The sequence below is a fragment of the Eretmochelys imbricata genome, chromosome 4 (genome assembly GCF_965152235.1).
Source record: "Eretmochelys imbricata isolate rEreImb1 chromosome 4, rEreImb1.hap1, whole genome shotgun sequence".
Classification (NCBI taxonomy): Eukaryota; Metazoa; Chordata; order Testudines; family Cheloniidae; genus Eretmochelys; species Eretmochelys imbricata.
In genome coordinates this window covers 109,415,389-109,431,665 of record NC_135575.1, presented here as the reverse complement: position 1 = coordinate 109,431,665, position 16,277 = coordinate 109,415,389, and the positions used below count along the sequence as shown (strand labels likewise).

General features: G+C 40.1%; 1 protein-coding gene across 6 annotated transcripts in view; it reads left to right on the top strand.

The window, feature by feature from the left end:
- The window catches only part of RBPJ (recombination signal binding protein for immunoglobulin kappa J region), a 93,627-nt gene that overhangs the window by 63,630 nt on the left and 13,720 nt on the right, over window positions 1-16,277 (top strand). For 3 of the 6 annotated variants that reach the window (XM_077815781.1, XM_077815783.1, XM_077815780.1), the window contains 5 exons: window positions 6,200-6,365; window positions 7,025-7,199; window positions 10,682-10,819; window positions 11,026-11,138; window positions 14,584-14,724. In XM_077815781.1, coding sequence (XP_077671907.1) covers window positions 6,200-6,365; window positions 7,025-7,199; window positions 10,682-10,819; window positions 11,026-11,138; window positions 14,584-14,724 — 733 coding nt within the window. Of the gene's footprint in view, window positions 1-1,949; window positions 2,077-3,218; window positions 3,306-6,199; window positions 6,366-7,024; window positions 7,200-10,681; window positions 10,820-11,025; window positions 11,139-14,583; window positions 14,725-16,277 lie in introns of those variants that run through there. The other 3 variants (XM_077815784.1, XM_077815785.1, XM_077815782.1) reach the window with 3 other exon arrangements.

Here is a 16,277-nt window from a genome sequence, read left to right as displayed (position 1 = left end):
CTGTAGACATTGTGGGGGTAGGTCCATCCACTATTTAGTATAGCTGGAGTTTTTATTCACACCAGGTATTTTGAATTATTTTCCTAGTAATAGACTTACCAAATGAGTATAGATTTCTTTTTAGATGTTCAGAGTTTCAGGAAGAGAGAGCTCCACGGTGACAGTGGCTGGGAGTTCAGTATAAGATTATAGCATCATTGCCAAACTGATTTAATACTGATTTAAAGTTATTAAAAGAAAAATTGGAATATTTAGAACTATACATTTTGTTTAAATATTAAACATTCTAATTTTTATTCTCCTTCTCAAACCGGTGTTTAAACCAGTTAAGAAGATACCTTAGAGTATTACACTAGGCTCCCAAACTTCTGGCATCACAAATGATGTCTCATTATTAACTAAATTGCCGGTATCAACAGAAGGCTCAGAAGTGCCAGTTGTAATTAAATCTTTGGATTCACTTCTGCCTCCAGATACTTTGTGCAAATGAGTGCAGATTTAGGTCCTTGATTTTCAAATTCATTTTACTTTACTCATAGCGAGACATGCCTTATTCCTTTCTTATTGCTGGGCTAAACAAAATTAGCAAAGGTTTTAAGGACATTTTATTCTAATGATTAATCATGTTCATGGAACATTAGTTTTTATCCATTTTTTTCCTTGCATTTCCAAAGAGAGAGGTTATTAATTGAACCATTACTGATTGTGCATATGGTTACATTGTATTTTAAGCTACATAGAAGGATCTCTCCATGTTTTTTGGTCCTGGACTTTAATGTGATAAGGTAATATCTTGGCTCACTTTTGACGTGTAATGAATAATCTATCTTTACTTGACAGGCTTCTAAATTTTCAGAAGTTGGGGCTCCTTTTGTAATTCCAGTTTCCAGTCATAGAGATAGTGTAATCACAAGGCTATAGAAACTCCTCATTTCTGTTCCAGCTCTGCCTTTGGTTTGCTATGAGGCCTTGGAAAAACCTTTTAACCTTTCTGTGTGCAGTTTATCTATCTGTAAATGAGGGTAATAACTACCTTGCAGGTGTTTTATGAGGCTTAATCAATAGTATGACATTCTTGGTGGAAAGGAACCATACGATGTGCAAATGTTGTGTAGTGTGATTTTGTTTAAAAACCTTAGGAAGAGGTACTTCCAGACTTAGTCCCCAAGTTCTTGGCAACTTCTTTACTTGTCTCTTCATTGCCTAGCACACTGATCTTTGATTAGGGTTCCTAGATGTTAATGTAATAGAAATAATAATAGACAGGTCCTTCACTCTTCTAAGATGAGAGCATATTTCTCTTTAGTAATAATAGCCTTTGGAATGGCAAGGGTGATAGAAATTTAACAGAAGAAATTTGCAGGTGAACCATATGGCAATGACATGTGTACATTAGTTATTGTTTATGTTCTCAGATGTTACATTCAGCATAGTTGTCTGGATTCCTTCTGGGGGCTTTGATTCTAGATTAGAATTGTGCTAGTTATGTTTCTGTAAAGATACCATCCACCATTTCACTCCTGGTTCTCAGCTTCCTGGCATGCGACAGATCCCCAAACTATTGAAGTTTTTACAGTCTCAAAAGGCAGTCACTAATGGGACTTTGAGCCAGCCCTTCTACCAGTGGTCACATACTACTGTCTGAGTTTGTTTAGTACGCTTGGAATATTCTAGTTAGCAATTTCTTGACAGCTGTTAGTGAAAGAACTCCTTGCAGAAGCTGCACCTTGTAGTTATTGTTCAGTTTTTCTCTGCAATGCATTGTTGAGTATGCTTTACCGTGTGCCTACCTTCCAGTTAGGTCCTGGTTGTTATTGCTAAGATTGTTTTGTCATTGAGTGCTTTGCCTTGTTCAAGGCTTGCCACGTGGCTCCGATGCCTATTTTTAGCACTCTGACACCTAATTATTTTTCATGTTTTTTTTTTTCTTGTTGCATTGTATTCTTCAGTGGATGTTGTCAGTTTCTTCAGCCCCCTAAGAAGGAAAGAAGACTGCTGAGTGGTTTCATGCTCAGAACAATGTGGGTAATTGACAAACATATCTTCTGCCTTGACTGTCTCCAAGTCGACCACCAGGTACAAGGGGAAATATTGTCATGCAAATGTCACCTCGAACGGTGGTGTATTTCTCCAACCCCACATCAAGGGAACCTATGAAGACTACTTTGAGACCAGCACAGGGCTAGGCCAGAGTGTTTCAAAAGGTAAATCCTTGAAGCAGAAGCCAGAGTTGAACAAGAGTGCTGAGTGCCAGGACTCAGTAGCGTTGGCCTAAACCCATTGTTCCCTGGTAAGCCTAGTTAGGGTAGTTTCACCACTGAAGCACCATGTTTTCCCAAATTCATGGCTTTAGTGGTGCCATACCTAGAGGGGCTGGGAGTGCACATGTACCCTTACTTGGGGAATTGGCTGGTCAAGAACACCACTATGGAGGGAGTCAAAAGAGCAATCTGTTCACTTTTCCATGTCATCACGAGGGTTTTGGAGTCAGTAGGATTCAAAGTCTCTACTTTTCCCCAGCAGACATTTGGAGTACATGTGAGCTATGCTAGGCATGTATCTGCTTGGTCTTCCTGCTGCAGAACAGGATTCAACACATGACCAATCTGATGGAGAGGATTTGTCAGATCAGATGGATGATAGCATGGGCCATACTATGAATGCATTTGAGTTTTGGTGGCCTCAACTGAATTAGGAGTACCTTGGCTTTTCTTCTCATGAGACCAACTCAGTGGATCTTGAGATCACAGTGGAAGCAAGCATTATAGGGGGACTCACATCTCTTCTGGATGATGGACACCCTCTGGGCTTTTCTGGCTAAATGCCAGTCCCAAAGATGAGCTTCAATTAGGGATTTAGTTCAAACTCCAGCCATTCAAATTGTAGTGACCACAGATTCGTCCAACATGACATGAGGAACATACAAAGAAAGTGCCCCCCACCCCACTCAAGGAATTTAGTCTGTCTATAGGAGCAACAACAGAACATTTTACGTACAGCAGATGAGTGGTTCTGAATACATGAAGTACCTTCAGAGACCTGATATGCCAAAAGGTGGCCCTGGTTCAGACATTCAATAGGGTCACTGTGCTTTACATCAAGAAGCAGGAAGGGACCAAATTTTGCATCTTACGTCGCAAAGCTTGGCAGATGTGGGAATGAGTTTTTACCCAGAAGACACTTCTGATCACCATATATTTAGCAGGGAAGAAGAACATAACAGAAAGAGCTGATCCATGACAGATCTTCACAAGTGGTCTCTGGAGCAAGTAGTGGCCTACCTACTTCACAGAGGAACAGTGGAGGTAAATTTCTCCATCCCTTACTTGAAAAAGAAGCTACCAATCTTCTGCTCATGGCATGGCAGAAAAAAATTAACAAGGGAATACCTTATCTATCCAATGGATAAGGGGACTCCTGTATGCCTTTTTACTAGTAGCTCTTGTAGTCAGGGTTCTGGCAAAGGTTTGGAGAATCAGAGGCAATAGGTTTTTAATCATTTTCTTTTTTTTTGTTGGTCAGATTACTTCTTTGGGAACTTCCACCTCCCACTCAAGAAGAAGCTTATGGTCTTGTGGTTAATGTAGACGACTAGAAGTTAGAAGTCCCTATAAATTGAAGATGAAAGGGAAAGCAGTTTTCTTTGTTCCATAGCACCTAGTCCCACTCTGTTTCTAATTCTGAACTCTGGAAATTGTTTCAAACTAAAAATAGTTGAAGGAATTTTTTTTCTCTTTCCTCTCTTCATATGTAGTTGAAAATCAGCCCATGACCAAAACTTAGATATTCTCATTTATTATCTTAACCCATTTCTTCCAAATCCTTTTTCTCCAAGTTATTTTAAACTAATCAAAGATGGGGGCTTCTTTTGTCCCATGTTAAATGAGAAATAACTGCATCAGTGCTGTACATGCACACGTTACTGTACATACAATAGAACCTCAAAGTTACGAACACCAGAGTTACAAACGGACCAGTCAACCACACACCTCATTTGGAACTGGAAGTATGCGATCAGGCAGCAGCAGAGACCTAAAAATCCAACAACCCCAAATACAGTACAGTGCTGTGTTAAACATAAACTACTAAAAAAATAGAGGGAAAGCAGCGTTTTTCTTCTACATAGTAAAGTTTCAAAGCTGTGTTAAGTCAATGTTCAGTTGTAAACTTTTGCAAGAACAACCATAACGTTTTGTTCAGAGTTACGAACAACCTCTATTCCCGAGGTGTTCATAACTCTGAAGTTATACTGTATTTTACACAATATAATTGAACTCTTCTTTACAGGAGATACTAGGATTCTCTGTATAAAGTTAGAAATTGAAAAACCAATACTTGCCTCCATCTGGAGGTAGAGTAAGAGAGATTAACCCTTAAGGCTAGACCAATAAGGGAACCAATCAAGCAGGTCTAATAATTGTGACTGTTTCTCTTTTACTTGTTTGCAGTGTTGTAGCCTTGTTGGTCCCACGAAATGAGAGAGACAAGGTGGGTCAGGTAATAGGTATTGCCGTTTGTTGGACCAACTTCTTTTTGTGACACGCTTTTGAGCTTCACAGAGTTCGCACCTGAGAATAGCTCTGTAAAGCTCAAAAACTTCTCTCTTTCACCAACAAAAGTTGGTCCAGTAAAAGATATTACTTCACCCACCTTGTCTCTCTCTCTCTTTGATTTGGCAGTTTGAAATCAGTTTTTTAAAACTTAGTAAGCCAAGAGTCTGTATATGATTTTGTTTTGCAGTATAATTCAGTATTTTTGATGCCCTTATTGTAAGTTTTAGTTTAAAAGAAAGTTGAAGTGTTGCAGCCAGTTTGTTCTTAAAATGGGTTTTAACTTGTTTTCTGGTGGTCTTTATCGCCTCCTAGTGTCCTTTGGCAAAAGCTTTTCTGTACAACATAAACTGAAAGTACTTGCATTTGGCAATATGTAAACACCTGCATTTGCTCAGTTGTAAAGACTGAAAATAATATAGATACGTAATACAGTACATGACATTGTAACATATTTTCAAAGCTTGAATTGACCTCAAAAGTTAAAGATGCTTTCCCCCTTTTTCTGTAGATAATTTAGAAATCAATACTCTTTTACGTCATTACAATTTGAGGGCTCACTGGGGCAGCATATTATTTGTATTTATTTAAATTATTTTAATAGAATATAGTAAGTTTTGTCCTTACCATAGTTTTGTCATAATTTCAAATTTAATTTTACACAGGTTTATTTTAAAAAAGAAAGTATTTAATTTAGATTTTAAAAAATCTGATTTAAAAATATTTTTAAAGAAAATCAGAGTTTTATCCACATTGTCAGAAAACAAGTCTTGTCTTCATTTGTCATTGATGAAAGGATGTAAATATAACAATAAATACTAAGTGAATATTTTAGAGTGGTTTTTCTGAAAGGCTTATGTTTTTATTATTTTATCTGTCAATCAAAGCTCTTAATATCTCTACACCAACTTTACGGTCCTTAGAGTAGTAGTGGGCAACCTGCGGCCAAAATGCAGCCCATCAGGGTAATCTGAGTGCGGTCTGCGAGACATTTTGCTGACTTTCACTGTCTGCAGACACGGCCCCACCGCAGCTCCTGGTGGCCGCGGTTCGCCATTCCCAGGAAGCTACACACGCAAAGATGAGAGTTGCCAGAATAAATTGCATAAAGGAATCACGTTTGTTTAATTTTAATTCATAAACTAATTAATAGATTCATTTGAGAAAATCCTCAAAATTCAGTTTAGTCATAGATTATATGCTGTAAATTTGGAGGAAGATACAATATACTTTTTATGCAAAACAGAATTTGCATCCTGGCTTAAAGTGAAACTCTCAGCCCGACCGTAATTGAGGGGTTGCAATTGTGTGTGTGTGTATATGTGTGTGTGTGTGTGTGTGTGTGTGTAACCTACAAATACCCACTCAGTGTCATTTTAAGACCCAATACTTACCAGGGCTCTATTTAAAAGCTCTGAATATCTCCCTTCCAAGAGTATAAAGCTCCTGATTTTGCTCTGTACAGTTGCAAGATGCCATATCTTTAATCTGTCTCCCCCTTTATGCTGTGATGGAGGGCTTTTGTTCAAATATCAAATGCTAATTTGGCTAGGAATGTTTTGTATTGCCGGGACAAGACTCAATTTTGTCGCTTGTATGCAAAGATTTTTATAAAAGCTGTATGTAATCTGTAAATTGTTCATCTTCAGGTTTTTTTGCCCCCCACCATGTGTGTACCTTATGGGCAGTGGATGGAAGAAAAAAAAAGAACAAATGGAACGGGATGGTTGCTCTGAACAAGAGTCACAACCATGTGCTTTCATTGGAATAGGAAACAGCGACCAAGAAATGCAACAGCTGAATTTGGAAGGAAAGGTAGAGCCCGTATGATAATTACTCCTGCAGATTACAGCATGGGACATTCTAACCACTACTGTCTCTTTCAGCAAATGCTTTCATGTTGTGTTTATTTTCTGATCACTAACTAGTTATTGTGGCCCATAAGACATTAGGGTGGGGAAGGTTTGTCAATTGGTAAAGAGAATGAAATTATTAAGTTTCTAAGCAGGTATAACAAATATTTAAAAGGAGGGAATAAAAATACTTTTAAAAGAATTGATATAGTATTTTGCTAAATGAAGAGAGATGTTTTACAATAATACAGATTACTATGGGATGTTTTCTTGTGCCATCAATGAACTAAGATAGCTAGAATAAAACTGACTGTGCATAGGTTTATGTTGTTTGTAGGTGTTGCAAGCACTATTTCAGTTACCTTGTATTTGCAATGTAGTTCCTTCACTGATGCTGTAAATGTCTATTTTACAGTGCTCTTCATGATGTATGCTTTAAACAATTGGAGCAGGATTTTGTGATTTCAGGGAATGTGGTAAAGAAAAACATTTGGGTAGGCGTTTTTAAAGATGAATTCCGCCCATGTCATATTTTCTGATTATTTAGTGTGGTAAGTGTTTCTGCTATCTTGAACTAAAAGTTTATCTGAAAAAGAAACAGTAGTTTATTCTAATCTACAGAACTATTGCACAGCCAAAACATTATACATCTCTGACTCAGACAAGAGAAAGCACTTCATGTTATCAGTAAAAATGTTCTATGGCAATAGTGACGACATCGGTGTGTTCCTCAGTAAACGGATCAAAGTCATCTCCAAACCTTCTAAAAAGAAGCAGTCACTGAAAAATGCAGACTGTAAGTATTTAGCGTGCAGGTCTTTACTTTATGTGGTGATATGTTTGACCTCACATGACTTTCTTCTTGTATGTTTGAGGCTTGATTGGAACTAAAAATAAATACAGTGGAATTTTCCAGATTTACTGTAATGTATTTAAGACCTCTGTACACTGATGTATTTTACAATATTCCCCTTTATTTACCTGGCTGTGCTGTAAATGAATTGTAAATGAATTGAATATGGCTAGCATTCGCAATATAGATTAATAGTCTTAAAAAAAGTCCTTCAGCAGATTTCCAATCATGGATCTGAATACCTATACACAGGCTTGTCAAGAACTTCCTTATCTCAAAGTTCTAAGCTGTTGATTCGAGCAGGTCAGGACCCTTCCTGCTGAGGTACTTAAGCTACCTCCAGTAGTCAACAGCAAAGACGTTGCTTTAGGAACATTAGTGATTAGCTCCATATCACCCCAATCAACTCTGCACTTCTCTGCATCGCTCTCAGTCTCTCACTATCTTTCCTCTCATTGATGTCAATTTTATTTATAAATGTATTTTGTGTGATTATCTTCAAGGTATTGACTTTTATTGGCGTTTGGGACTCTTCATGTTGTTGATTCTCTAGACTTTAAACCCAATTTTCTTGCTCATTCTGGAATGCCTGTTTTTTGTTTTGTAGCTCTAGAATTCTTGGGTACTGATGCATAACTGAAGCACTCCAAGCTTTAATCTCCCTTGCTTTTTTCCTCTCAGAGTTTTCCTTGTCCACAATTGATGCATATCAGACACTGTGTATTCCCTTTTTCTTGATCCGTCAGATTCTCTCGTATTCAAATATTGTCGTCTAATCTTCTCCAATCTCAGAATCCTGCATTGGGATTTCCAGACTAGTTCATTGGGGTGCAAGGCTCAGGAGAGGAAATCGGTGTAAGTGGGGAAAGCTGAAAGACCCCAGTCCCCCAAACCAACTTGCAAATGTGCAGTTAAAGTAGCAGATGACTTCTTGAAAACTCCCTACCTTCCCTCTTGCCTGTCTTTGTGGCCGAATGTAGTTGGAGGAGCAGTTCATAAGTAGAGATCTGCAGATGAAGGCAGTTGTCTGCCAGCCTAAGTGTCTCTTCTCTGCTCATGTGGAACTCATCTTAGCCTTAGATGCACCGGTGGACATCCTTCAATACTAAAAGCATTCACTTTTCTGATAAGTGGGGGAATATGAAGAAGGTTAATTGTGCTGCCAGAAAGGAAAACAAAAGAGGGTGCTGGATGAGAGGAAAAGTGCAAAAAACATACAGAAGAACAAAAAAAAGGAATGAGAGAGGGGAGGAGAAAAGAACAAAATATACAGAAAAGGGAAAGGAAGGAAAAGAAATGAAGAGAAGTAAGGGGAAAGGGAGAAATCATAGAAACTCTGTCAGAGCGTTGTGGAAAGGAGCACGCAGATGGAAGGTGCCCACTGCTCCCAACAACACAAATGGGTCTACAACAACCAAAATGACTGGAAGTCACGACGATAACCATTTTTCAGCACATAAGTCAACACATGAGGTTGCACTGTGTTTTTCTTTTTTCCCTTCCCTTTTTTGCTCAAACATGCTCTGAAATGCAATTTGATTGCTCCACTAATGGGGAGTCACCGCTACTGTTTTGTGCCTTGGAAGGGCTGTGATTTATGCCTCCAGAGACCATCATAAGCCGTGAGGTACCAGAATGTTTACCTTAAAGCCCTCCTGATCCTTTCCAACAGTTCTGTTGTGAAACTGGGCTAGGAAGCCTTAACGGGTATGTCTACCTTGCAATTAAAAACCTGCAGCTGGCCCATGCCATTTGCCTTGGGCTTGTGGGGGTTGGGCTAAGGGGCTGTTTAATTGTGGGGCAGATGTTTGGGCTTGGGTGGGAGCCCAGGCTCTAGGACCCTGCAAGGTGGGTCTACCCTGCAATTAAACATCCCTAGAGCCCAAGCCCAAGCCAGCAGGCACGGGACAACTGCAGGTGTCTAATTGCAGTGTAGACATACCCAAAGACTACAGCCCCAAGAGCCAGGGTTAACATCAGTCTTGGGTCAAGGTCCTATAGTTCAACCTGCACTCACTCTAACAAAACATTCATCTAGATCAGCTGTGTTGTTCTGCTGCCCATTACACTGTTGAGTTGGGACCCATGGTCCGGAGCCGCAAGTGCAACTAGAAATAGTCTTGTTGCTGTGTGAGTCTCACCAGTGGGCCAACATTATGCATTGTTGACTTATGTTCTTATAGCCAGTCTTGCAATTCTGATGGCTTGTATTGAGCTTTCTTTGAAGGCAAATACCACGTAGAACAGGGGTGGGCAAACTATGGCCTGTGGGCCGAGCTGTTTTAAGCCAGTCCACGAACTGCACCATGTGGCTCAGGCCCACTCTGGCTGGGGTGCTGGGTTGGGGGCCGCACCACATGGCTCGGCCCTGCTCCTGCTGGGGTGGAGGGTCGGGGCCTCACCACGCAGCTCCTGGAAGCTGCGGCATGGCCCAGCTCCAGTTCCAGTGCACTCCAATGCCACTGCTTCCAGGAGCTGCTTGAGGTAAGTGCCAGTCGGAGCCTGCACACCCTGAGCCTCTCCCCAGGCCCCAACCCCCTGCCCCAGCCCTGATCCCCCTCCCACTCTCCAAACCCCTTGATCCCAGCCCGAAACAGCCTCTTTCACCCCAAACCTCTCATCCCCAGCCCCACCCCAGAGCCTGCACCCCCAGCCAGAAACTGCACCCTTCCTGAACCACTGCCGCAGCCCTGATCTCCCTCCCGCCCTCCGAACCCCTCGGCCCCACCTCAGAGCACCCCAACCCCAATTTTGTGAGCATTCATGGCCTGCCATACAATTTCTATTCCCTGATATGGCCCTCGGGCCAAAAAGTTTGCCCACTCCTGGTGTAGAAGAAAGATTGCACTTAGGTGGACTCTGTCCGCAAAGAAATCTGAAGCATTCAGTAAGCAGGTTTGTGAGGGATTATACTCTGCCAGACTCGCTGAACCTTTTGTACTTTCAAGAGAGAGAGATCTGAGCAAATCAGAGAGTTGAAGTTTCTGTAATTTTGTACAGTTTTCTTTTTCTTCCTTTTTTTAACTGGTCATCATCATTTTCCTTATGCTTGAAAGGAGCTGGGCACTCAGAATAGCCTAAGTATTTCAGTAGGGTGGGGCAATGCAACCTCTGAGTCCAGTGGTTTAGAACTATGAGCTAAGGGGCTTCCCACAGTGACAGATGCACTGGTCCAAGAGTGGCAAACTACCAAGAATTTATAGTATCCTCAAAGAACAGCAATTATAGATAAACAATTGACTTTTATAATTGTGACTGTTTTCCAGGGTGTCACAAATGTGTTCAATTTACAAAACGTAATTACAGATTGGTGAGGGAATTACTGTCTGAACCAGTCTACTATGCATCTGTTTGTTGTTTTTATTAGTGTTGCATTATTAAAAACATTTTTACAATATTAAGTAAGTCTTTATTTTTTCTTGCAGTATGTATTGCGTCAGGAACAAAAGTGGCACTATTTAATAGACTTCGATCCCAAACAGTTAGCACCAGATACTTGCACGTAGAAGGAGGTAATTTCCATGCCAGTTCACAACAGTGGGGAGCATTTTACATTCATCTCTGTAAGTAAAAATAGCAAACAAACAAAAAACACCCCCCAGAATACAAACCTCCAGTTTTATTCCCTTTTAATCAATTTTCAAAGTAAAGATTCAGTCTTTGTGTGTGTGTATATATTTGTGTGTAATATAGTAACATTTTATGCCCTTGACATCAAGAGAGAAATTAGTTAAACCATTTAACATAGAACTTTGTCTGCTTTATGCAGTGGATGATGATGAATCTGAGGGAGAGGAATTCACAGTGCGAGATGGCTACATTCATTATGGACAGACTGTCAAACTTGTGTGTTCAGTTACTGGCATGGCACTCCCAAGACTGGTACAGTTTAACTTCTCCAATGCTATAGCTAATTTGTAATATACTAATTAGAGTACCTAGATGCAAGTTCATGTGCTGATTAGCACATATTTATTTTTAGAAGAACTGCCAAATTGGCTTTGACTTTTAAAAGCTCTTTTTTGCTATTGTTTTATTTTAAAAATGTTCATTTTAAAATGATATTTTATCTTTATTTCTGTTTTGCTGTAGAATTATTCTCTTAGTTAAGGATAAGGTGTAAAAGCATAAACTAAACAGAAGGCATGATAGACAGATCAATCAAAATGCTAAATGTAGGTTACCCTGTGAGCTTTTCAAAAAGATAGATCTAGCTTAGCAATGACAACAAAGGTGCCAGGGAATTAAAGCAAGTGAGCTTGTGATTAACTTTAAGCATGTGAGTAGTCTCATTCAAGCCAATGGCACTTCTCTTGTGCTTAAAGCTGAGTGGTTTATGTGCTTTACTAGATTCAGATCTAAAATCACTCTGTATATTTATGTGCCCTGTTACAGGCAAGTAGAATATCATATAATCATAGAATATCAGGGTTGGAAGGGACCTCAGGAGGTCATCTAGTCCAACCTCCTGCTCAAAGCAGGACCGATCCCCAATTAAATCATCCCAGCCAGGGCTTTGTCAAGCCTGACCTTAAAAACTTCTAAGGAAGGAGATTCCACCACCTCCCTAGGTAATGCATTCCAGTATTTCACCACCCTCCTAGTGAAAAAGTATTTCCTAATATCCAACCTAAATCTTCCCCACTGCAACTTGAGACCATTACTCCTTGTTCTGTCATCTGCTACCACTGAGAACAGTCTAGATCCATCCTCTTTGGAACCCCCTTTCAGGTAGTTGAAAGCAGCTATCAAATCCCCCCTCATTCTTCTCTTCTGAAGACTAAACATCCCCAGTTCCCTCAGCCTCTCCTCATAAGTCATGTGTTCCAGTCCCCTAATCATTTTTGTTGCCCTTCGCTGGACTCTTTCCAATTTTTCCACATCCTTCTTGTAGTGTGGGCCCCAAAACTGGACACAGTACTCCAGATGAGGCCTCACCAGTGTTGAATAGAGGGGAACGATCACGTCCCTCGATCTGCTGGCAATGCCCCCACTTATACATCCCAAAATGCCATTGGCCTTCTTGGCAACAAGGGCACACTGGTGACTCAGATCCAACTTCTCGTCCACTGTAACCCCTAGGTCCTTTTCTGCAGAACTGCTGCCAAGCCTTTCGGTCCCTAGTCTGTAGCGGTGCATGGGATTCTTCCGTCCTAAGTGCAGGACTCTGCACTTGTCCTTGTTGAACCTCATCAGATTTCTTTTGGCCCAATCCTCCAATTTGTCTAGGTCCCTCTGTATCCTATCCCTACCCTCCAGCGTATCTACCTCTCCTCCCAGTTTAGTGTCATCTGCAAACTTGCTGAGGGTGCAGTCCACACCATCCTCCAGATCATTAATGAAGATATGGAACAAAACCGGCCCCAGGACCGACCCTTGGGGCACTCCACTTGATACCGGCTGCCAACTAGACATGGAGCCGTTGATCACTACCCATTGAGCCCGACAATCTAGCCAGCTTTCTATCCACCTTATATCAGTATACTATGCAAAGTAATTTTAGATGATTACTGGCACTGAACTTATTTAACCATATATAACAATAAGAATACATATATTAAAAAATTGCACATCACCATTACTTTGTGCCTATGAACAAAAGAAAAATTATGTTTTGGTTCTGTAAGCTTAAATGATAGTAATCAATTCTGCCTCAATGATTGAGAAAGGGCTGTTTAGGGCTTTTTTAACAAGCTAATTATAGATATAGGTGCACTGAATGCCCACAAATAGCCAGCCTGGGAGGCATTAGTACATAACTGATTATAAACCTTCCCTTTATTTAAGTTTCCTAAAACCATTGATCATTAGCCCATTAGGGACTTCACTATTATCAGTCTTTTTTATGTGTAATCTACTCAAATATGATGATGGTGACAGAATAAAACTCTGACAGATTTAGTTCCAGCTCTATAAGATATCCCAGCATGAATATGTTGAGAATTTGTCTCTACAACAAAATTCAGTTGGAGAATGGAAATGGTCTGCTGAGGGCAAAACTTTTGTTTGTTTTATCTACTGAAATGGTATAAAATAATAAAACCTCACTTTGTTAAGCTGTTATAGCAATAGAAAATTCCATCATTTACCCAGTTTCTAGTTTGATTCAGTATACATGAAAATCAGGGAAAGATTCCCTTTGACCGTAATAGGTTCCATATTGCGATATGACATCATGATTAGCGTGATTGCTGGGCCAGCCACCAGTTGGAAAGGCGCCATCATCTGCAATTCCAGAGACCTCTAATGGGGAAGGGGAAGTAAATTTGCATTTACCCTGACATTTTACTTTTTACCCTTGCAGTTGGGAACATTCAGCACACACCCTTACAATTCTTTTTATAAAGTATGTTTGCAGGCCACCTTTAATTTTGTTATATTGGCTATAGGGTTTTAGGCGAGAAACTAAATTTTTTTCATAAAATTTCTGAAGAAAAATGTAAACCTTGAAAATAATGTTGCTAATAATTCCATTTATCATCGTTAGAAATCCCAGCGGACATGGCTTTCTGATTAGCGGCTTAGAAATCTTCAAGCACTATGGCTGCTGCTTCTGCTGCTGATGCATAAAATGAAGTACTAAACTTTTTTTCTAGAAGTTGAGTTAAAATTCCAAGCTTCAGATTCCGTCGTCTGTAAGGGAATAATTATATTTTAAAATCAAATACTATAACTTTTTAGAATTACAACAGTAGGTATTTTTATGCTGGATTGTCAAATATAGGAAACAGCCATCCTTTACAGGTGTACTGTACAGTCATGTCTTAACTAATATTTATCATGACCAGCTGTCAAGAGATACACTATTATAGTGTTGCATTTGCAAAACTATAGATAGTGATGTGTTAATACTTTTACCATAAATCCCTATTTTGAAAGGTTTAAATTCAATAAGTGGCCTTTTATGCTGCAGTTGGCTATATCAATTGTCAATCCTGGAGGCATTTGCTTCTGTAAAATTGTGTATTGATATTTGACCAGCTGCTCTTCTGCATCAGGAGACCAAACAAAAGAAATTAGATTTTGCTGGTTTGTGATGCTTTTTTCCCTCTCTTCTAGCAAAAAAGTTAAAATATATGCATGCAGCACAAACTCACTTAGGACTCTGAAAAGCAGAGAAGCCTTCATATCTGTCCTTGTTTTAGAAATTGCAGGGAGTTTTTGATCAAATGTTTAAAATTAAACTTGCAAATGTATGTGTTAAAATGTCTCTTGTTACCGTACCATTGATGTAAAATTGCCAGACGTAAATGTATAATCTCTGATGTAAATAAAACATAGATTGCATGGTTCTAACTGTATTTCTTTGTGTATTTTTTACCAACAGATCATTCGAAAAGTGGATAAACAGACAGCGTTACTGGATGCAGATGATCCAGTATCGCAGCTCCATAAATGTGCATTCTACCTTAAAGATACTGAAAGAATGTACTTGTGCCTTTCCCAGGAGAGAATAATCCAGTTTCAAGTGAGTTATTTAAACAGATTGTGCTAAATGAGAAATGTAATCAAGTTTGTTTCAAAAATATCTGGGAAGAACATTTTTGGTCTCCGCAGTCTTTGTTTTTAATAGAAATTGGTATAGGAAGTACCAAACTTTATTCTTCCTGTTAACTCTGTTAAATTTTCTTTTCTTTCTCCAGTCTTCTGTATCAGACTAGACTCTTGAGTTTTATAGTTCCTCCCAGTCAATAAATGGAAACAGAACATTAAAGCTGTAGATTATGTCATTCTCTCACATATAAGTGTCTTCAGTTATTCTGTTCTCCAGTAGGTGGAGAAAATTATTCCTAGCAAGCTGCTGCATCACGAGTGAAAAAGCAGACATTGGAGGCCTAACAGGAACCTTGTTACATAGGATGTCTGCAGCTGATCAGGCAGCACAAATGACACACTGACATGATCCCTCAATCTCATCTGATATGGTGAACCACTCTTAGCAGGCGTTTAGTGTGGCTGTCCCCTACAAGGGAACAAGATTAGGGCCAAATTTCGACTCAGCTGAGCAAGACCTGCCTCTACTAGGCCTTGGACAAAAACTTCCTTCCAGTATAAGGAGGGAGCAAGAAGACTCAGTCCTGGCTTTGCCTCAGAAGGCTTGATCCTTGCCCTGAAGAGAGACAGCGGTACCAGGAAAGAATCTTAAGTAGCTGGGAGAAGCCCCCTCGAGTGTCTGGAGGCGTCCCCAGCACGAACTATTGCTCAACCTTAAAGTGTGTCTTCTAGGCAGGAACAGTTGTAACATCAGATCTTATCCATTAGGAAAACACATCCTCCATCAGGGAACAGAAAGCCAAGAAACACCAGGAATGCTTAGAATCAGCTCCCTGATTATACCTCCCCTCACAGAGCAGCCGGGGGAGTCAAGAGAAAAAGCAGCTCCTGCTGCTGTGGAAAGTTGCTTTAGAGTGCAGTACATTCAGCCTCCCTGAAAAATGCTTGTGGGGACTCAGAGACACCCTACCACTGTAACTATTCTTGCGGCACTCATCAAGCTCAGTCAGATCAGAGCCAGCTCTTCTCAGGGGTAGGAACAAGATTAAAGAACAAAACCATCAACTCTTCTAATTTCTCTCTTGAGAATGGAGGGGGAGAACAAAGGAAAGGCTACCATCTGCTTCCCCTCCCCACTGATTAAACCCTGCTCAGGCTGCACATGGGCCTCTTCCCACTTTCATAAGAACATAAAGGCTGTCATACTGGGTCAAACCATGGTCCAATTTGCCCAGTATCCTGTCTTTGACAGTGGCCTGTACCAGAGCTTCAGGGGGAATGTACAGAACAGGGCAGTTATGGAGTGTTCCTCCCTTGTCTTTCACTCCCAGCTTCTGATGATCAGAGGTATGGGTTGTGTCCCTGCCAGTTATACTTGTGGCCATCACAACATATGGTGGCAATGAGTTCTGCAGGTGTTAGGTATATGGAAAAAGTACATTCACTTGTTTGTATTAAGCCTGCTGCCTGTTAATTTCATTAAGTCACCCCTGGTTTTTGTACTATCTGAAAGGGTCAGTAACATTT